The sequence below is a fragment of the Lepidochelys kempii genome, chromosome 5 (assembly GCF_965140285.1).
Source record: "Lepidochelys kempii isolate rLepKem1 chromosome 5, rLepKem1.hap1, whole genome shotgun sequence".
Classification (NCBI taxonomy): domain Eukaryota; kingdom Metazoa; phylum Chordata; order Testudines; family Cheloniidae; genus Lepidochelys; species Lepidochelys kempii.
In genome coordinates, this window is record NC_136384.1 from 105,563,575 (window position 1) to 105,586,337 (window position 22,763).

At 41.4% G+C, this 22,763-nt stretch overlaps 1 protein-coding gene across 43 annotated transcripts in view; it reads right to left on the reverse strand.

Annotated features, from left to right (window-relative positions):
* PTPRD (protein tyrosine phosphatase receptor type D) overlaps positions 1-22,763 on the reverse strand; it is a 624,822-nt gene that overhangs the window by 23,214 nt on the left and 578,845 nt on the right. For all 43 annotated transcript variants that reach the window (XR_013635846.1, XM_073345345.2, XM_078852933.1 and 40 more), the window contains 2 exons: positions 22,300-22,419; positions 21,674-21,828 (listed from right to left, as the gene is read on the reverse strand). Coding sequence is in view for 42 of the 43 variants with exons in the window: in XM_073345345.2 (XP_073201446.1) it covers positions 21,674-21,828; positions 22,300-22,419 (275 nt within the window). In the remaining variant the exon portion in view is untranslated. The remainder of the gene's footprint in view (positions 1-21,673; positions 21,829-22,299; positions 22,420-22,763) is intronic.

Consider the following 22,763-nt stretch of genomic DNA (forward strand, 5'->3'; position numbering starts at 1 on the left):
TACTATGTACACGTCTCTCTATTTCTTCCTAAAAAGGGGTGCAGGTTGTATTACGACCTGCTCAAACAAATACAGTAATTAAGGAAAACCAAAACCACAAAATTAAGCAGAGAGGCTTAGCATTAAAAAAAAAATCATGTATTCTCTGAATAGTTGCTAAAAGGCATAGCTATCTACTTAAGCTGCGCTCTACCTTGTAAAAGAAAAGGAATTGATGTTTGAGATAATATTCCATTTTATCTTCGGGTAACATGATCTGTGACTTTTCCAAGGATTTTAAACTCATATTTGCAAGTTGGTTTCCTGATATCGTATTTGAGGCTGAAACTCAGGACACTGGAATGTGGGTCAATTATAATTTACTTTTCTTTCAGAAATGACCATATAAATGCTACTGTTTGAATCTGTCTTTTTTTAAAAGTATATTTTTATATCTATTAACTTAATTCTATAACCTAAGCAGAAACACCCTGTACTTCAGTTACAACCCTCTGAAAACAAACAACTATTGTATCTTTGTTAATGGCTTCAAAGATAAAAAAGGGTTTTATAACTAGATGTGACACACCCATCTGACATTTAAATTTGACCACAATTACCCAGAAATGACATTAATCACTGTTATTTGATCATGAAGAATTTGAACTGTGGGAATCCTTGTGCATGTGTGTTTTGTGGGACCTATGTTTTTGGCTGAATCACCAAATTTCCTTACCAACCTTAATTTCTTTTATGTATTTATTTTCATTTTATTTTGCCCAGCACTATCAAAGTGTGTTGCGTGACTCAAGTTGAAGGATTAGAATTCTGGAGGAGAATGCATTTCTCTTTGATCCTGAAGAACTACACTCTACATCATGGTGATAATAAAAGAACGCTGTTTGTGCTTTTTGTTTTGCATCATTTCAACAGCCTTCAAACCACAAACACGATAAGAACAGCACAACTGATAAACCATCTCTATTTGATCTGCTGTTCATTGTCCTAGTTGCTAAGCACCCAGGCTGATTCTCTCATGTCTTAGAATACAGTATGAAAACATCAGCTGCAGGCTGAAGCCCCCATAGTTCAATCCATTTATTATATTTTTAAATTCGTAAGCACGAAAGAAAGGGGAGAGGATTCATTTTTTCCAGACAGGACAAATACGTAATCATAGACCCAACGCTACAAAGTACTAAGCAACCTCAGCTTTCACTGAGGCCTAATCAAACAAGGGAAAGGCACTCAGCACCTCACAGGACTGGGCGTTATGTTTTCACCCAGACCCCAAAAGCAAAATCATCTTTTCTAGTTACTTTCCACTAAGGGCGATGATTCAGCTAATGAGCATTAGGCCACAAATAAACTCTTAACGTTTGTTGTAACTTCCTTAAGTTCTTTTGTAGCATGTGAAATTACTGCCAAACTTAAAAGTTGAAACAAAAAATCTTATTTTAGTTAGTGATAGCCACTGCAATGTTTACATGCTGAAAAAGATGCAATCCATTAAACAAGCATGCCTACCAGGAAATTGTTATAACTTCAATTTTATCATTCATCCAGTTACATTTGTTTTCAATTTCTAAAAACATGACTGAGTCAGTCCCACGAGTTGAAATATGCTTAATGTCCCGTGATGCGATGCAGTTACAGTGCACAAAAAAGGAAAATTAAGAGGCATAAAGGGGCCATTCCACACTAAAATCATTGTAACAGGTTGGCTTTTATGATTAATTTGTTGTTGTTTTAATGCTGACCCTTTATTGATACTTCAGTGATCTGGCAAAGGAAGACAATGTAATTACTAAATTTCACAGATCATTTAATTGAAAACAAAGATAGTGAAATACGGACCAAAAATCATTTAGGACATTCTTGACATATATCAGGGGATAATTTGATTGAATATTACCGTTTCAGATAGAATGAGACTGGTGTTTGTGAACTGAAAGTACATAAAAATGACTGAGATAACGGGGACTGCTCTTTTTCCTCCTTGTGATTATGGCACAATACCAGCCTCATGTTGAATGTGACATGGAATTTTTAAGTTTAATTGTTCACTGGACTACCCTTTTTCCCCTCCTTTATTTTATACTGAAAAATAACATGATCTTTGCCGGTGGAGGCTGAGATTTCTTAAACTGGATATAAAAAAAGATTACACATAAAGGAGAGCACAGAACAGGCAACGATCCTTTTGTATTCGAAATATGGTAGGCAAAGTCTAACCTACTGATCCCAAGGACTTTTCACAAGTATCTGGATGGAGTACAGGAGACTCTTAAATCCAAAGCTAACCTTGGACCTCCATCCCTTATGTGAGCTTTCTGAAGATTTTTCTTTCAGTCTTTACAAGGCTTCTGTGTGCTCTTGAAATTCATTAGGCTCTTTAAACATATTTACCCCCGCATATAAGCATGGATCTTTGTGGTGAAGGTCTTTCAGAAGTGCAAAAACATTCAGGAGGGGACCTGTATGCCTGGGGAGTTTTGAACATTCCACAGGAGCTCCCCTGTTCAGCTCTGTACATCTAACATAAGAACGGCCATACTGAGTCAGACCAAAGGTCCATCTAGCCCAGTATCCTGTCTTCCGACAGTGGCTAATGCCAGGTACTTCACAGAGAATGAACAGAACAGGCAATCATCAAGTGATCCATCCCCTGGCAAAAAGAAGAAGTTGCCTGATCTGATTTTTTTTTTAAGTCGCTTGAAAAGGCCTGATCCAGGACATAACTGTTTAAATTAGGCTATAAACTACATTCACCGGGGGAAGGAGACCAAAACCCTGAGGTAAGTGGGGAAGTGGGATACCGGGAGGAAGCACGAGCAGGAGCGCGCGAGAGGGCAGGGCTCCTGCCTCATACTGAGAAAGAGGGACGATCAACGAGTTATCTCAAGTGCCTATACACAAATGCAAGAAGCCTGGGAAACAAGCAGGGAGAACTGGAAGTCCTGGCACAGTCAAGGAATTGAATGTGATTGGAATAACAGAGACTTGGTGGGATAACTCACATGACTGGAGTACTGTCATGGAAGGATATAAACTGTTCAGGAAGGACAGGCAGGGCAGAAAAGGTGGGGGAGTTGCACTGTATGTAAGGGAGCAGTACGACTGCTCAGAGCGCAAGTATGTAACTGCAGAAAAACCTGAGTGTCTCTGGATTAAGTTTAGAAGTGTGAGCAACAAGGGTGATGTCGTGGTGGGAGTCTGCTATAGACCACCGGACCAGGGGGATGAGGTGGACGAGGCTTTCTTCCGGCAACTCACAGAAGTTAGTAGATCGCAGGCCCTGGTTCTCATGGGAGACTTCAATCACCCAGATATCTGCTGGGAGAGCAATACAGCAGTGCACAGACAATCCAGGAAGTTTTTGGAAAGTTTTTGGAAAGTGTAGGGGACCTGCTGCTCACAAACCGGGAAGAATTAGTAGGGGAAGTAAAAGTGGATGGGAATCTGGGAGGCAGTGACCATGAGTTGGTTGAGTTCAGGATCCTGACACAGGGAAGAAAGGTAAGCAGCAGGATACGGACCCTGGACTTCAGGAAAGCAGACTTCGACTCCCTCAGGGAACGGATGGGTAGGATCCCCTGGGGGACTAACATGAAGGGGAAAGGAGTCCAGGAGAGCTGGCTGTATTTCAAGGAATCCCTGTTGAGGTTACAGGGACAAACCATCCCGATGTGTCGAAAGAATAGTAAATATGGCAGGCGACAAGCTTGGCTTAACGGTGAAATCCTAGCGGATCTTAAGCATAAAAAAGAAGCTTACAAGAAGTGGAAGGTTGGACATATGACCAGGCAAGAGCACAAAAATATTGCTCGGGCAAGTAGGAATGAAATTAGGAGGGCCAAATCGCACCTGGAGCTGCAGCTAGCGAGAGATGTTAAGAGTAACAAGAAGGGTTTCTTCAGGTATGTTGGCAACAAGAAGAAAGCCAAGGAAAGTGTGGGCCCCTTAATGAATGAGGGAGGCAACCTAGTGACAGAGGATGTGGAAAAAGCTAATGTACTCAATGCTTTTTTTGCCTCTGTCTTCACGAACAAGGTCAGCTCCCAGACTGCTGTGCTGGGCATCACAACATGGGGAATAGATGGCCAGCCCTCTGTGGAGAAAGAGGTGGTTAGGGACTATTTAGAAAAGCTGGACGAGCACAAGTCCATGGGGCCGGACGAGTTGCATCCGAGAGTGCTAAAGGAGTTGGCGGCTGTGATTGCAGAGCCATTGGCCATTATCTTTGAAAACTCGTGGCGAACGGGGGAAGTCCCGGATGACTGGAAAAAGGCTGATGTAGTCCCAAACTTTAAAAAAGGGAAGAAGGAGGATCCTGGGAACTACAGGCCAGTGAGCCTCACTTCAGTCCCCGGAAAAATCATGGAGCAGGTCCTCAAAGAATCAATCCTGAACCACTTACATGAGAGGAAAGTGATCAGGAACAGTCAGCATGGGTTCACCAAGGGCAAGTCATGCCTGACTAATCTAATCGCCTTCTATGATGAGATTACTGGTTCTGTGGATGAAGGGAAAGCAGTGGATGTACTGTATCTTGACTTTAGCAAAGCTTTTGACACTGTCTCTCACAGTATTCTTGTCAGCAAGTTAAAGAAGTATGGGCTGGATGAATGCACTATAAGGTGGGTAGAAAGTTGGCTAGATTGTCAGGCTCAACGGGTAGTGATCAATGGCTCCATGTCTAGTTGGCAGCCGGTGTCAAGTGGAGTGCCCCAGGGGTCGGTCCTGGGGCCGGTTTTGTTCAATATCTTCATAAATGATCTGGAGGATGGTGTGGATTGCACTCTCAGCAAATTTGCGGATGATACTAAACTGGGAGGAGTGGTAGATACGCTGGAGGGCAGGGATAGGATACAGAGGGACCTAGACAAATTGGAGGATTGGGCCAAAAGAAATCTGATGAGGTTCAATAAGGATAAGTGCAGGGTCCTGCACTTAGGACGGAAGAACCCAATGCACAGCTACAGACTAGGGACCGAATGGCTAGGCAGCAGTTCTGCAGAAAAGGACCGAGGGGTTACAGTGGATGAGAAGCTGGATATGAGTCAACAGTGTGCCGTTGTTGCCAAGAAGGCCAACAGCATTTTGGGATGTATATGTAGGGGCATTGCCAGCAGATCGAGGGACGTGATCGTCCCCCTCTATTCGACATTGGTGAGGCCTCATCTGGAGTACTGTGTCCAGTTTTGGGCCCCATACTACAAGAAGGATGTGGATAAATTGGAGAGAGTCCAGCGAAGGGCAACAAAAATGATTAGGGGTCTGGAACACATGAGTTATGAGGAGAGGCTGAGGGAACTGGGATTGTTTAGTATGCGGAAGAGAAGAATGAGGGGGGATTTGATAGCTGCTTTCAACTACCTAAGAGGTAGTTCCAGAGAGGATGGTTCTAGACTGTTCTCAGTGCTAGCAGATGACAGAACAAGGAGTAATGGTCTCAAGTTGCAGTGGGGGAGGTTTAGGTTGGATATTAGGAAAAACTTTTTCACTAGGAGGGTGGTGAAACACTGGAATGCGTTACCTAGGGAGGTGGTGGAATCTCCTTCCTTAGAAGTTTTTAAGGTCAGGCTTGACAAAGCCCTGGCTGGGATGATTTAACTGGGGATGGGTCCTGCTTTTGAGCAGGGGATTGAACTAGATGGCCTCCTGAGGTTCCTTCCAACCCTGATATTCTATGATTCCTGGTGCAAGTGATGGAGGAACCAACTAGGGGCAGAGCTCTTCTTGACCTGCTGCTCACAAACTGGGAAGAATTAGTAGGGGAAGCTAAAGTGGATGAGAACCTGGGAGGCAGTGACCATGAGATGGTCGAGTTCAGGATCCTGACACAGGGAAGAAAGGAGACCAACAGAATACGTACCCTGGACTTCAGAAAAGCAGACTTCGACTCCCTCAGGGAACTGATGGGCAGGATCTCCTGGGAGAACAAAATGATGGGGAAAGGAGTCCAGGAGAGCTGGCTGTATTTCAAGGAATCCCTATTGAGGTTACAGGGACAAACCATCCCGATGTGTAGAAAGAATAGTAAATATGGCAGGCGACCAGCTTGGCTTAACAGTGAAATCCTTGCTGATCTTAAACACAAAAAAGAAGCTTACAAGAAGTGGAAGATTGGACAAATGACCAGGAAAGACTATAAAAATATTACTTGGGCATGCAGGAGTGAAATCAGGACAGCCAAATCACACCTGGAGTTGCAGCTAGCACGAGATGTTAAGAGTAACAAGAAGGGTTTCTTCAGGTATGTTAGCAACAAGAAGAAAGTCAAGGAAAGTGTGGGCGCCTTACTGAATGAGGGAGGCAACCTAGTGACAGAGGCTGTGGAAAAAGCTAATGTACTCAATGCTTTTTTTGCCTCTGTCTTCACGAACAAGGTCAGCTCCCAGACTACTGCACTGGGCAGCACAGCATGGGGAGGAGGTGACTAGCCCTCTGTGAAGAAAGAAGTGGTTCGGGACTATTTAGAAAAGCTGGATGAGCACAAGTCAATGGGGCCGGATGCGCTGCATCCGAGAGTGCTAAAGGAGTTGATAGATGTGATTGCAGAGCCATTGGCCATTATCTTTGAAAACTCATGCCAATTGGGGAAAATCCCAGACGACTGGAAAAAGGCTTATGTAGTGCCCATCTTTAAAAAAGGGAAGAAGGAGGATCCTGGGAATGACAGGCCAGTCAGCCTCACCTCAGTCCCTGGAAAAATCATGGAGCAGGTCCTCAAGGAATCAATTCTGAAGCATTTAGAGGAGAGGAAAGTGATCAGGAACAGTCAGCATGGATTCACCAAGGGCAAGTCATGCATGACTAATCTAATTGCCTTCTATGACGAGATAACTGGCTCTGTGGATGAGGGGAAAGCAGTGGACATGTTGTTCCTTGACTTTAGCAAAGCTTTTGACACTGTCTCCCACAGTATTCTTGCCAGCAAGGTAAAGAAGTATGGGCTGGATGAATGGACTATAAGGTGGATAGAAAGCTGGCTCGATTGTCGGGCTCAACGGGTAGTGATCAATGGCTCCATGTCTAGTTGGCAGCCGGCATCTAGCGGAGTGCCCCAAGGGTCGGTCCTGGGGCCGCTTTTGTTCAATATCTTCATAAATGATCTGGAGGATGGTGTGGATTGCACCCTCAGCAAGTTTGCAGTGACACTAAACTGGGAGGAGAGGTAGGGATAGGATACAGATGGACCTAGACAAATTGGAGGATTGGGCCAAAAGAAATCTGATGAGGTTCAGCAAGGACAAGTGCAGAATCCTACACTTAGGACGGAAGAATCCCATGCACTGCTACAGACTAGGGACTGAATGGCTCGGCAGCAGTTCTGCAGAAAAGGACCGAGGGGTTACAGTGGATGAGAAGCTGGATATGAGTCAACAGTGTGCCGTTGTTGCCAAGAAGGCCAACAGCATTTTGGGATGTATATGTAGGGGCATTGCCAGCAGATCGAGAGACGTGATTGTTCCCCTCTATTCGACACTGGTGAGGCCTCATCTGGAGTACTATGTCCAGTTTTGGGCCCCACACTACAAGAAGGATGTGGAAAAATTGGAAAGAGTCCAGCGGAGGGTAACAAAAATGATTAGGGGACTGGAACACATGAGTTATGAGGAGAGGCTGAGGGAACTGGGATTGTTTAGTCTGCGGAAGAGAAGAATGAGGGGGGATTTGATAGCTGCTTTCAACTACCTGAAAGGGGGTTACAAAGAGGATGGCTCTAGACTGTTCTCAGTGCTAGCAGATGACAGAACAAGGAGTAATGGCTTCAAGTTACAGTGGGGGAGGTTTAGGTTGGATATTAGGAAAAACTTTTTTACTAGTAGGGTGGTGAAACACTGGAATGCGTTACCTAGGGAGGTGGTGGAATCTCCTTCCTTAGATATTTTTAAGGTCAGGCTTGACAAAGCCCTGGCTGGGATGATTTAGTTGGGGATTGGTCCTGCTTTGAGCAGGGGATTGAACTAGATGGCCTCCTGGGGTCCCTTCCAACCCTGATATTCTATGATTCTATGAAATATTATTAAATTAAAAGTGATGAAATTCCACCACTAAGTAAATGCATAGAGTAAGTGGTATGCAAAAGAAATTCAAGAACTTGTGCTTCAAAATATATTTAGTGCAATAGAATGTATTTTTATTTTTGGTGTTTCCTTCAATAAAAAAAAAATCACACTTAAGACAACATCACTGAATGTAACTCCTTTGATAAGGTAGGAATTTTAGTTTCAACTCTGCAGAGCTCCGAAGTGCTGCAGAACCACAGATTCAGTCCTATAAAGCTCCTAAGGATTGAAGGACTTGAACAGCAGACCTACATAGTATAAAGGGGAAAAATAACTCCCCCAAAACCTAGCCAATAGGTGATTACCATTAGTGACTATCTACTGGTTATCAGTGGAGGAAGATGTATTATTAAAATACTCTTTTAATATGGAAGCAATAACAACAAATAAGCATTTCATTCAAATAATGGATTGAAGGAGAATATCATATGAAATAACAAGTATCAGAGCCACAGATTATCATAAATGAGCAAACTTTAAAAATGTGGCATCTGTTTACCTTCAGTTATGTTTAGTATAGCAATCAGATCTGGAAGGTTTCTGTATGATTTCTTGGAGGGAGTTTGTATGATTGCATTTACTCTTTATTCATGCATGAATGTAGATTTGGAGGGATTCCTCATTCTTGTGTGATTTGCAGATTTGGATGAATATTGTATGATTACTTATTCACGCTTCCTTCCTCAAAATATCAGCCTTAGAGGAAGAATGAGCTCTTGCTGAGTGTGCTAGCACGATGGAATAGAGTGAAAAACATTGTAGAGTATCAAAAACCAAAAGTCCACCAATTCCAGTTTCAGGCCTCTTGTTTTTTCTTCCCTCTGTTTCCTTCACAAAATGTATTGTTACTTTTAAATAAATCAGTCCTCTATGTGTTTTTAATTAAATCCCAGTTTTAATAGAAGATTTTATATAAGCACTTTATAAAGCGAATCAAAAGCAGTACATGATTCCTGCAATTATTCAGAAAAAGAAATATCGGAATCTAGGACAAGTGAAGTTTCTCTAGCAGTCTGAGCAGAAACGGTGTTTTACTTGTGCAATAAGGATTTGTGTGCAAACTTATATCTTCAAACTGGTATAGTCCACAAATGCCCTCGTCTCATCTTCCTGTATGTTTAAATACAATATTATATATTCTAATGTGTTGTATTCTGTCCGTAGTATTAAATAAAAGGAACTGTATTTTAAAAAAATACTATTTTCCCCATATGTTTTGGTGAGTTTCGGCATACATTTTTTACATTATATGTTTATATGATACATTCCTAAAGCATTATTGTGATTATACATTCCAATGAAGAGTGAAGTAAAGATCTGAATTCACTAACTTTGAGCTTGGAAAGGAAATCTGATCTGTAAAATAATTTTGAAAATGCACCTGAATATGATTAGTGTCTTTCAACAGTATACAAATCTACTCATGAGCAGTTGTTGTAAAATTTGGATGATGACCTTCTATGGGTAAGTTACGAGGGAAATATAATGGTGATCAAATTCTCAATAAATAAAAGTGAAGATTAGGACAGTGGGGAAAAGTGAGTGAGTGCAACATATGCTGCTGGAGTCTGGCAGCAATTGCTCTGTTTTCCTTGTGCACTTCAGAGACAGCAGAATATTTGCAAGGATGTCTCCCGTTCCTTTTTCAAACTTCTGTCCATCACTAGATTTCACTGTGGACTTTGGTGTCAGTAACATGCACATACACAGCGCTGCATCTTGTCCACATCTAATGCAGGAATGGCCATTGCCCAGCTATTCCTGTCTCTGCGGGAAATTAGCACATGGGCGAAAAGAGGAATGTATTTTGAAGATCCAGTCAAAGTGATGACCTTGTGTTCCTTGTGCATAAGTAAGCCAATATGAGAACACATTGCTCCGGGGCTCGCCATGCTGCATCAGCAATTTGTTCAGTCCTGATATCATTCAAAAGTCCTGGTCTTTTCCAAAGCCCTAAATGACTTGGACTCAGCCTACTTTAAGATATGCTGCACTTCAAGCTGGGTGTGTGTGAGAGATGCTGTATGGAATATGAGTGACCGTTTAAAATATTATTGATACCAATATTAAAAAAATTGCAATGAATCTTACAAGATATGGCATGTAAGAAAAGTTATAATTGGCTAACCATGATAATCACATTTATATGTATGTATCAACTTTGTATTGTGAGTTATAAATATGTATATATATATGTTATAAATTGTATATCAAACTTGTGCTCTGTTTCTGGGTGACACCCCCAGACAGATGGGCATCAGCAGTATCTAGCTTGCCTAATGGCCCATAAAGGACAATCATCTGTACAATGAGCCCATTGATAAAAGGCAGGGGTTACACCTATGAGTCAGCAGGATATGTAGGGACATGTCTGTGGATAGGGTACTCCAAGAGCTTTTCCATGCCCATGTGCTCTGATCTTGTGTTTGGGACAAACGATGTACAAACCACACAGCAAGGATATAAAGAAGCAGCTGCATCTTCTCCATTTTATCTTCAGTCCTGCTTCTCACCTCTGGAATAACTTCTTTACAAACTGAAGCTCTGAACAAAGGACGAGCTCCAGAGGGACTTCCAAGCCAGCAAACTCACCAATGTTGCTAAGATTCTGATATATGGACTCTGAAGTCATATGTATCTGATAGTTGTTAAATAGTCAAAGCAATCTTCTCTTTCTTTTATTTTATAATAAAACCTTTAGTTTTAGATGCTAAAGGACCGGCTGGCAGTGTGGTATTTCGGGTAAGATCCAAACTAGTATTGGTCTGGTAATGTGTTTGGTCCTCTGGGAATCAGAGAGCATTTCATATAGTGAGCAAAGTTATAAATAACTTCTCAGTTTACTGGACCTAGGTGCTGATCGGGAGCCAGAGAACTGGAAGGCAGTAAAGGGGGCTATGTGATTTCTTTTTTCAGCTTCTTGATAACCAGTGTGGGGGACCAGGAGCACTGTTTGGGACTGGTTGGTGAATCTAACTTCGGTGTTATCCTCCAGTTTGGGGAGAATCTGCTCTCCTTTTCACAGCCTGCCCTGACCTTGGCATTTTCAGTGAGGGCTGCCCCAGGCACCTCGGGTCACGAGGTGATTTCCAGCTCAAGAAGACATACTTGCGCTAGTTCCGCTCAAGCTAGCATGCTAAAAATAGCGTAGCTGTGCCAGTGTGAGTGGCTAGACACCTTGAGTACGTACCTATCCATACCGGCACACAGGAGAGGTGGCTAAACTGAGGCGACCGCACTCCGTTTTTAGCATACTATCTCGATCAGAGCAAGGGCAAGTATGCTTCCTTGAACTGGAAATCACACCTCTTGCTCAAAGTGTAGATACATACCATCTCACTCTACAAACCTGAATAATACCTACAATTAGCAGGAAGCTTCGGGTTGAAGTGCTCATGAGCAGGTTCAGAGGGGCAGGAATTTTGGATCTCAATTTTACAAGATATTTCTTTACCTTTTGTTAATAACATAGTTGAATGACTAATGCACAAAAATCCGAGCAGCATTTCAAAAATCCTAGCAGGAACAAAAAAATACAGTCTTGCAGCCTGAGATTTTGTTGAAACTTTGTGACTGCTCTGATACACTGATGATACTACCAGACAGATAAAACAAAATAAGATGGAGATTGTATGCAAAGCACACAACTTCAGTGATGAACTCTTATAATTTGATATATTGTACATTGGCATGTTTTCTTAGCCAGAATGCTAAAAAAGTGAAACGGATAAATATCTTTTTTAGGTGCCCACGTGGATAACCTGCCAATGATAGAATTTGTCCCACAGGGCCTGGTTCTCTCCATTACACCAGGTTTTTTTTATTTCATTGGAGTTATACTGATATAAAACTGGTGTGACACAGTGGAGAATCGGGCCCACCATGCTTAATAACCCTAAACATTTCTCATTTCTTAACTGTGGTGGATCATCTCGTGGTTGCACTTTAATTTCTCTCTCTCCATAGGATCTGAAACTTAAAGAGTTATTATACGGGGCAAATTACCTGCAGAAAAGCATGGAATTCTTTTTGTAGCAATATTTTATCAGTATCAGAACAACTATAAAATGAACTAGAATACCATTATAATAAAAACCAGGTGTCAAAACTAAACAAACCCCACACAATGCATGATTCAATTGGAAGGAGCAATCAGATAAAAATCGGATTCCAAATAACAGGATCCTGAAGTATTTATACAATTTTTTAAAAAATGAAAGGAAAATATTCAAGCAATGGAACACTGATTGGAAAGCCTCCATACAAAGATAACAGAACTATTTTTAAAGCTGCATTTTATTTCTAGAGGCACAGGAAATCGATTTGAAAAAGAGGACTTTCATGCTGATTACTTTAGAACAAAATACAGCCTGTGCAAGTGCAGCCAAAAATGTTGTGTAGCCAAGCTGATGCAATGTGTTCCAGTGTACTATATGTCCACGGATATTTGGGAATACACTGTAGGTACAGCTGGGAAATCTCAGTGGTACCCTTATCCAGATCTCAGCTATTAGGTTATAAAAATATTTTCACATTTCCTGCAGATGGCTAGATTCTTTTCTTCACTAGTAATTTTAGTTCAGAATTCATTATGGACAGCTGTTGGCTCTGATAGAACCTAATTTTCTCTTTTACCAGACTCAGCTGCAAGCAGTCAGATTTCCTTTCCCTTACAGAGTATATTATATATAAACATGAGCACGGAAAAAAGTAACCAATTAACTAAATACATATGGCTAAAATGACTCATTGAGATTGCTGATCAAATAATATACCAAACTACAGCATAAGTCAAAGGAAATTACAGGATTTGTAGAACATGATAATAAATATATGGCAATAATTATCAGCACTAAAATGCATCGATGAACTGAGATAACGTGGAAAATACATTGTTTTTGTTTAAACAAACTTATGTAAATTATTACATTTTAATATGGTTCAGGTCATTTAAGTCACTGAAAGATCTTTCAGTGATGCATCTGAAGAAGTGGGTTTTTACCCACAAAAGCTTATGCCCAAATAAGACTCCTTGTTGTTTTTTTGAAAGATCTTTAATCTCCTCAAACTTGCGTCCCGCGAACCTCCCCAATGTGGCCCATGGGGCTCCAGCAGTTTTGAGGCCAGGTCTCTCCCTTGATCCCACCTGCCACCCACTAGCGCTCCCCCCACCCAGGCAATTTAAAATAGACCGGGACCCCACTCACCACCGGCAGCGCAGCAGAGCTGAGCGGCTTCCACCTGCTCAGTCCACGTGTCTGCTGGCCCCACCCTGTGGCCCTGTGGCGGGGCTGTGCCGCCACATGTTGTCCCCACCCCTAGCACTCCCTGCGGCCAATGGGAAGCTGTGGGGGCAGTACCTGGGGGCAGCAGTGTGTGGAGGCCTCCTGGCCCACCCTGCTTGGAGCCCCAGGCAAGCGCCACACCCCCTGACCCCTCCCCACATACCACCTTCTGCCCCCGAGCTCCCTCCCAGAGCCTGCACCCACTTCCCACCCCCCCAAACTCCCTCCCAGAGCCTGCACCCCCTCCCCACACACCCCCTCCTGCCCCCAAACTCCCTCCCAGAGCCTGCACCACCACCCTTTTGCCACACACCCCCTCCTGCCCCCAAACTCCCTCCCAGAGCCTGCACCACCACCCTGTTGCCACACACCCCCTCCTGCGCCCAAACTCCCTCCTAGAGCCTGCAACCCCACCCCCTCCTCCTGCCCCCCCACCTCCTGCCCCATCCCAGAGCCTGCACCCCAGAACCCTTCCCAGAGCCCAAGCTCTCACCCCTTCTGCACCCCAATACCCTACCCCAGACCTCCACCCCTGCCCAAACTCCCTCCCAGAGGCGTTAGGCAGGTGGAGGGTGGAATTTTTTGAGGGAGCAGAGTTTTGGGGGTGGCTTCTGGGTGGCATAAGTGACATTATTGGCCCACTGAGAGGATTTGAGGACTGCCACTGGCCCTGAGGTAAATTGAGTTTGAGACCCCTGGTTAAAAAGAACGAGATGGTATAGAAATCCTCATACAGCAGGACTAAGCCAATCATTAGCTGCTTGCAGTTAGGACGAAACATGTTACTGAAAAATTGTCCATCACTGGAGTTTTACATTTTTCTTTGAAGGATTTGGCACTTGCCATTGTCAAAGATGGGTTTCTGATCTGATCTGGTATGGTTTTTACTATGTTCCTTTACGGCTCAGGTGATTTACAAAATTATTACTTTTATGGGAAAAAAAATCTTGCTTTATGCAGTCACGGAAGCTCTATTTTAGGATTTCTAAAGATAAGCTGGTCCTCAATGACAGCACTGACAGCACAGAGGGGTTTATAAACATAGGACTGCTTTAATCAAAGAGACCACAAGAAGATATTTTCCATTATTGAATCTCAATGAACAAATGCTATTATTATTTGTCCACTTTCAAATTTTAACGAATGCTTCTAGTAATAATTACTGGAACATGTACAGTGTAGAGGACAGCTAAAATTACATTTATAAAATGCTCATTTCCTATGTAGAGATTTGGGAATTAATTTTTAAAATTTTTGGTGAAACTTGATAAATATCAAATTAGAATATCATTTGTTAGTGTTCTTCGTATCATTGGGGATTGCTTTATCCTACAATAGCCACATCCTACCTACATTTTTATAGACACACTCATTGTCAAGGTATCACAATTGGGTGCTTCATAGCAGCTAGCACACTCCTCATACTGTGTAAGCAACAGATAATTATCACTCCTGTACTTTCAGATTTTTCAAGTGTGGGTGCCTAAAGTTAGGCACTACATCAGGTGCCTAATTTTATAAGGTGCTGAGCACCCACTGCTCTTGTTGACTCCAGTGGAGTGGGGGTAGGCTTAGAACCTTTGAAGTCAAGCCACTTATTTAGCAGCCTAATTATGGATCTAAATGCCAAGTTTGAAAATTTTGGATTAAATGCCCGGAATCCTTTATTAAAATCATTCTAAGGATCAATTAGTACTTAAAACTATAGGCATTTCCATGTGTATCGATTCACACTTTGCTTTTTGTCTATATAATTCCAGTGGCTCTGAGCATACAACACACTGGCAATTGCATGAGGACTCTTATAATCAGCACAACAACAAAAAATCTTGGACACCATCAGTTTGAGAGCCTTTGAAGTACAGGACACTCAAATATCACATCTCTGAAACTGAGTTTGTAGGGAATGTGAAGTTGGCCTTTCTATTCCTGTTCTTGGAACATTCGAGTTTCTGTTCCTGCCATCCAGGTTACTATTAAATGGTTTTCATTATGCAAATGAACTGAAAAGCTAGGTGTTGGTCTTTCAAATTCTTGTAACGAGCCCTGAAACCAGTGTCCATATCTGATCTTTCAATACTCGTCCTCAAGGGAAACCTGCACAACACTTTCCAAAAGTGAGCCTGGGAACTTAAATTCATAACACTGCTAGACACTAAAAATCATGCACTCAACAGGGACACTTGGTTTCATGGCTCATTACAACAATTTGTAACACACCTGCATGCTGACCCTTAGTCGTCCACTTCAAACCCCTTTTGCTTAACAGTCTAACCCCTATTGCCTGCTCCATTTCAAGTGCCCCCCGACAAGATGCATCACCCCTTATGCTCAACAGTTTGTCCCAGCTTGTATTGAGCTCAGACATTCTTAGTTCCTTCCCCAGACTGAAGAAGAGCTCTGTTAGCTTGAAAGCTTGTACCTTCCACCAACAGAACCTGGTCCATAAAAGATATTATCTCACCTACCTTGTCTCCCCCAGCACATTGTATGGTCAGAGTCACTGAGATTGTCAAGACAAGTATGAAACAAAAAATAGAAAAGGGATCTTATTATTATAATTTATACTAGCAGGAAAGAAAGATATGTTACTATTATTAAATATCACGAAGTCTCAAACGTTTTTTCTTTGGATCCAACTGCAAGGAACATTGCCAGGCATCTCTCTATCTAATGTACTTCTTTAAAATGAAGAAGTAACTTTGGCATCCACTGCACTGGACTTTTCCCTGAGATAGGGAAAGGCCTCAGGATTATGGCAGCCTGTGGAGGAAGAGGGGTTCTAATCAGGCATATAGTGACCTGAAGCTAGTTGCAGGTGGGGTGTAAATAGGCCAGAGCTAGCACAGTCCAACATATAGCTGTTTTCCATATAATTGCAGGCAGAAAGATTCAATATTAAATGCAGTGGGGAAAGAAAATGGGGGTAAGTATAGGAACTGTGGAATAATTCACACTGGTGGTGTTAGAGATCTTTATTATACTCTTTTCCTCTTCAGTGCTATCAGCCACCCACAGAAGGAGAATAAGGATTCTGAGTTGTTTTCAAGGTAGAGGGAGGGAAAGGATGAGGAAGCTTTTAATGTTTTCGATCTCCTTTGAGAGATTTTTGAATACGTACTGGAGGGATTTTTTCCACACCGTGAAAAAGGATAGACCTTCATCTGCAACCTATTCACTGCCAGGATTAGACACTGAAGATTGTGTGGTGTGCGGCAGTGGGGGTTGGGAAGCTAGAGTCCAGCAGGAAGTAGACAGGCATTGGTGTAATGTGAAATGTTCCTCTAGAAACAGTGCACTTGTATCTACAAATTTGAAATACTTTAGCTTGGACAAAAGTTAGGTAGATAGCCTATTTAAAAAAAAAGGCAGGGTCATATTATATGTTAAAGTTAACTTGTCTTTAATGTGCTAATTAGGGGTTTCAGTACATAAGGGCAGGGTGCTACTCAAATCAATAACTGACATTCCTCCAAACTATCTAAGTTTTTCTGTTTGCCATAACAGAATGAAAAGTGTGTACTGAAACTTCACTAAGCTAAATGTCTCTGAAAGATATGCCGTATTGTGCTGATATTAAAAAAATATTGAAATGTCTGGGATTGCAACTTACATGTTAAGCTTTTATGTAGTGTTACTGAAGCAAGTACTAAAGTTTCTGTGATGTTCTGAAAACAAAGTGGTATCGAGTTTCCAGATGCCCTCCAGGACAATTTTATTGTGATCTGATTAGCACCTGTTTGCCTGCACCAATCTAGCTTCAAACATAAACATGTGCTTTCCCCACTATCATTAGAACACACATTATAGTCTATCTCAGTGGTTCCCAAACTTGGTCCGCCGCTTGTGCAGTGAAAGCCCTGGGCGGGCCGGGCCAGTTTGTTTACCTGCCGGGTCTGCAGGTTTGGCCGATTGTGGCTCCCAGTGGCTGCGGTTCGCTGCTCCAGGCCAATGGGAACTGCTGGAAGCGGTGGCCAGTATGTTCCTCGGCCCATGCTGCTTCCAGCATCCCCCATTGGCCTGGAGCAGCGAACCGCGGCCACTAGGAGCCGCGATCGGCCGAACCTGCGGACGCAGCAGGTAAACAAACCGCCAGGCCCACCAGGGGCTTTCCCTGCACAAGTGGTGGAACAAGTTTGGGAACCACTCGTCTACCTAATGCAGAATCCTCAGGTTTAAATCTGCATTTAAAACAAAAATGCTTTTTAAAAAAGTCACCTCTGCAAATTAAGACACATCAGTGTGGAAGCAGAAGTTGTGCTGTGATAGTGCTGAACTACTCTATAACAAAGAAATGAAAGGATAAATGTTTAAAATTTAATACTTTGTAGATAAAGCAGCATCTATCTAGCTTAGGTATTTCTAAGGTGACTATTACCATGGAATATAAGCATCACACTACTTATGCCTATTGAGCCAATCAAGATTTGGACACATATCATGAATTAGACTTCTTGGATTTCTTTCATCCTAAAATATCAGTCTCTTTTGAATTAGCTTATTTTTCCTCTTCTAAGTTTCACTTTTTAAAAAGTGCTGCTTATATTGCTGTCTTTGCCAAAGTATTACACAAGTAGGGATCACAGAATTTGGTACTATATGCAGAAATTATTCCTAAATTTGTTTAACTTTTTGCTCCTTTAGGGCTTGTCTACACACAAAATATGCATCACTTTAACTATCTTGATATAGTTAAAGCTGTACAACCCCCCAGTGTGGATGAAGATATATCAGTATGGGTTATTCCTGTATAAGAGGCACATTTATACAAGTATAAGCTTTTGTGTAGATGAAGCCCTAATCTTGTCTTTGGAACTATTTCAGAAGCTTTATGTCACTATTTATTCCCTTCAGAATTGAGTGTACTTTGACAGGACCGCCTCTTAATATCCTATTACCTAAAGAATACATACCTACTTTCTCTTACTCTTTCTGAGTAACTAAGATCCTTGACTGCTGTACTGTATGTTTTACATTTCTGCAACACGTTTTTTTTTAAAAAATGATCTGATCAAAACTCAGTATTTCACATGCAGCCAAACTGTCAATTGCCAGAGCTAGAATAATTTTCAGTAACACACACATTTTTCTCCTTCCTGGATCTTATTAGTACATGACTAGAGAGAGAGGATTGTGTATTCTCTTTGTATTTCTTTTGTTTTTGATTTTGTATTGATCTCATTATATAATATTCTCTATGTATTAGATATGTACAAACCATTTATCTGACCATAACTTATCTAGTCCAGTCATTCAGAATGTTGCCTCCTATTTTGTATCAGCATCTAATTTAATCACTTAGGACTAAGAATTCCTTCCTGGTCACTGATCCATAAAAAGAATCCATCCTAACGTTTTCAAAGTGGTACTCCAGTTGTCACTTCCCTTCACTTCAAACTGTTTCCACTAATAAACACACTCTATCTTGGACATGTAAGTAAATTCTTTATGCTTTCAACTAGTTCATCCCAGGGGGTTGGTGGCACTGCAGTATACTAAGCCAGCCCTTCAGCTACAGTGACTTTGGTTCAAAACTGTCTCAGCTCCCACATTTAAATCAATCTTTAGATCTTTATCTAACCTAGAGGATGTCTGTCTACAATCAATCTTCAGAGATTGCCATATCTGTTTTTAAGAGACATAGTGGATTGGAATAGCAGGAGGTTTGTAGGTCAAGATTAAGGTGGATTGGTAGAAATGTGTGGAAAAGCATGCATTAAGCCCCTTCACTTACAATACCTATATGTTCCCAATTCTTAGTCTGTTGTATTTATAGAGTCAAATCCTCAGATCCTTTCTAGGTTGTTAATCATTCCTTGTACAGGCAAACTCCTATTGATTTCAGTGAGAGTTTACCGGAGTAAAAACTGAGGAAGTTGTTCAGCATTCAGCCCATGAACACCACCACAACCGTCAACAAAAAAACACATCAAATTTATCTAGACTTTCAATGAAAATGTAGCTCACTCCTGTGCTATACGTGCTTAGTGGCCTAGCTGATTTGTCTTTTCGGCTGTACTGTGTTGAAAGCTTTTTTGGCACTGAGGGAAATTGCATCCACAGCTTCTCCCTGTTAATTGTTTCATTAGCTTCTACCAAATGTATAAATAAAAAGCTTATAAAATTGTATTAATATTTTTATAATCTGTCATCATTACTGTTTATTGAGCCCTGGCAAAGACATTAATCTTACAATCTAAATGTCCCATTGTGTACCTCATACTCAGAGTGGGCAACAATGACACATAATAAGATTTTTATTCACTTAAATGGGACTACTTGCATAAGTGCTGCTCACCATTAGCAAGGGTTGCACAATCTGGCTCTGCATTAGACGGACAATAACTTTCAGATACATCAAGGAACCTTGTGATGGTCTAGTCTCAAAGCAATACAGATTTTAAAAAAAACAACCCAACAAACCAACCAAACCACTACCACCACCACCAAAAACACTTCTTGCTTTGGTGGAGTAAACTTTGCAATTTTTGACAGGAAAATGGTGTTTTTATAGGGAAGTGAATGAGCTTTGCACACAAACAGAGGATTTAGTATGGAAGTGTGCTAAGATGGGAAAAAGAAACAAAAAAGACCCTTTAAAACAATGCTAATGAGGAAAACAGGAATTGAGAAGTAGACAGGAGAATAGGTAGTGCAGCTCTGAAAGGGAGGATGAAAAGCTTGAAACTGAAGTGGAAGGTGAGGAAGCTAGTGGAGAATTTCAGGGAAACTGATTACCACTCAGGAAAGAGATCATGGAGTCATCGTGGATAGTTCTCTGAAAACATCTGCTCAATGTGCAGCGGCAGTCAAGAAAGCTAACAGAATGTTAGGAACCATTAAGAAATGGATTGATAATAAGACCAAAAATATCATAATGCCATTGTATAAATCCCTGGTACACCCACACTTGAATACTGCATACAGTTATGGTCACCACATCACTAAAAAGATATATTAGAATTGGAAAAGTTACAGAGAAGGGCAACAAAAGTGATTAGGGGTCTGGAACAGCTTCTGTATGAGGAGAGGTCTTTTTGTTTTTTTAAAAGACTGGGACTGTTCAGCTTAAAAAAGAGATGACGGGGGGGGGGAGATGACAGAGGTCTATAAAATCATGAATAGTATGGAGAAAGTGAATAAGGACGTGTTATTAACCACTTCATATAACCAGAGGTCACCCAATGAAATTAATAGGCAGTAGGTTTAAAACCAACATAAGGAAGTATTGTTTCACACAACACACAATCAACCTGTGTAACTTGTTGCCAGTTAATGTTGCGAAGGCCAGAAGTATAACTGGATTCAAAAAAGAATTAGACAAGTTCATGGAGGGTAGGTCCATCAATGGCTATTAGCCAAGATGGTCAGGACCACTGACTCCATGCTCTGGGTGTCCCTAAACCTCTGACTGCCAGAAGTTGTGATTTGATGACTCGGGTTGGATCATTTGATAGTTGCCCTCAGGGACACTGTGATCATCTAGTCTGACCTCCGGCATAACACAGACCATAGGACTTCCCTTAATTAATTCCTGTTTGATCTAAAGCACCCCTTTTAGAAAAGCATCCAGATTTGATTTAAAAATTACCAGTGACAATGAATCCAGTACAACCCCTGGTAATGCATTCCTCATGCTCTCTCTGAGCTTCCATCCAATCTCCGTTTTAAAGTGAAGGACTAAACTTGAGTCTGGAATTCAGGCTTTTCTTAGTCTTTATAGCAGTTCCCTTTTATCTTCTCTAGATTTCATGCTATTTGTTTTAATGTGCAATATTAGAAACCACAACAATTTTATTACTCAAAAAAATACCAGAACATAGTTTCTCTAAAATACAGTCTTAAACCAAGAGCAAACACAACACTGCTTCTTTTTCTCCAGTGACTTCCGAATATGCCTGTGTGTTAACTATCCCATCTACCCTCTCTGCTTATAGACTTCTACTAACAAATAGTATATTCCATTCGCACAGACTCCATGTATTCTAAAATGAGATCCCATTGCACAAACCAAAAATCTTTCTCTGAATCCATCAAATTTGGCAATTTTGCACTTGAATTCCTAATTTGCCTTATTTACCTGCCCATAAGTATGTTGCCAAATATCCAACATTTCATTTTACAATCATAGAATGTCACTGAGATGCAAAAAAACCCACTATATCATTGAGACCAAGCCCTTTCATAGCATGGGCAGGATGCAATCCCAATACAGAAGAAATGCCCAGAGGCACAAAGGACATTATTCATATACTTTAAAACACAGGGCATTAATCATAAAAAACAATTTCAGTGTGATATTTCAAGATGCTTTAAAGTAAAGTCTGTGCCTACCTGCAATGCACCACCATAGGTCCAGCATCAGGAGGGTTACAAGTTTTGACTCGTCGTAGGAAAGCTAGGAATGGTGTAGGATGTTCTGGAACTCCGTGGTCAGGCCAGGCAGTGAACTGGAATTGCCGCACTTCTCTTTTCTCACTTGAACCATTCTATCAAATCAAACCTTTTAATGAAACAACTGCTATCTAATGCTACGGCAGCACTATGGAATGAAGTGATGGCATAACTGCGCATAATGATGAAAGCCAGCTAAACCTCATGTGGGAACACAGAAAAAGCAAACTCTGGTTATTGGAGAAAAATACAACTACTCTAAATTGCTGGTTTTGTGGCTCAAGTGACATGAGGGTTTTAGTTATACGTTACAGCACACAGCAACAACTGCCTGTGCTTCAGCTAATTCTTCATTCAATTAAACTGTTGTTCACAGTGAGAGCTCCATATTTACCAATAAACCACCAGCCTGGGTGAAAAATGCATTGTGATAACAGAAGAATTGTTTTATTCTTCACTGTTGCAAATAGGATCAAAATTTAAGTAAATCTTTAAGAGATCTGATTTCTCTAAAGCAGCCTTTCCTTTAAATGAGGGGGGCAGGGAGGGCACCACAGAAAACGTACCTTGTAAAGTGCAAATGTTCGAACACAGTATGTTGCCAATTCAACAGTGTCTAGCAGGGTCACTTGGATCAGCCCATAGGTCTCTGTCCCTCTGCTTGGCCAATACTGATCACACTTCACCTATAGTAAATATGTAACATATTTCATTTTACATATTAATATATTTATTTACAGTATTATGGGCCAGAGCCTCAGATAATGTAAATCAGCAAAGCTCTATTAAAGTCAATGGAGCTATGCTGTTTAACAACAGGTGAGTATCTGGTGCAAAACATGTACTTTAATGCTCACAGGGATAGTTTTTCTGGTTGCGGCTCTTAGTACTGTTTTTACTATGGCTACCTTGATTTATGGTATAAATCAGTGTAACTCCATTAAAGTCAACAGAGCTATACCAATTTACACCAGCTTAGGATCTGGCCCCAGTCTTCAGATACCTTTTCGGGGCGGGGGCAATACAATAT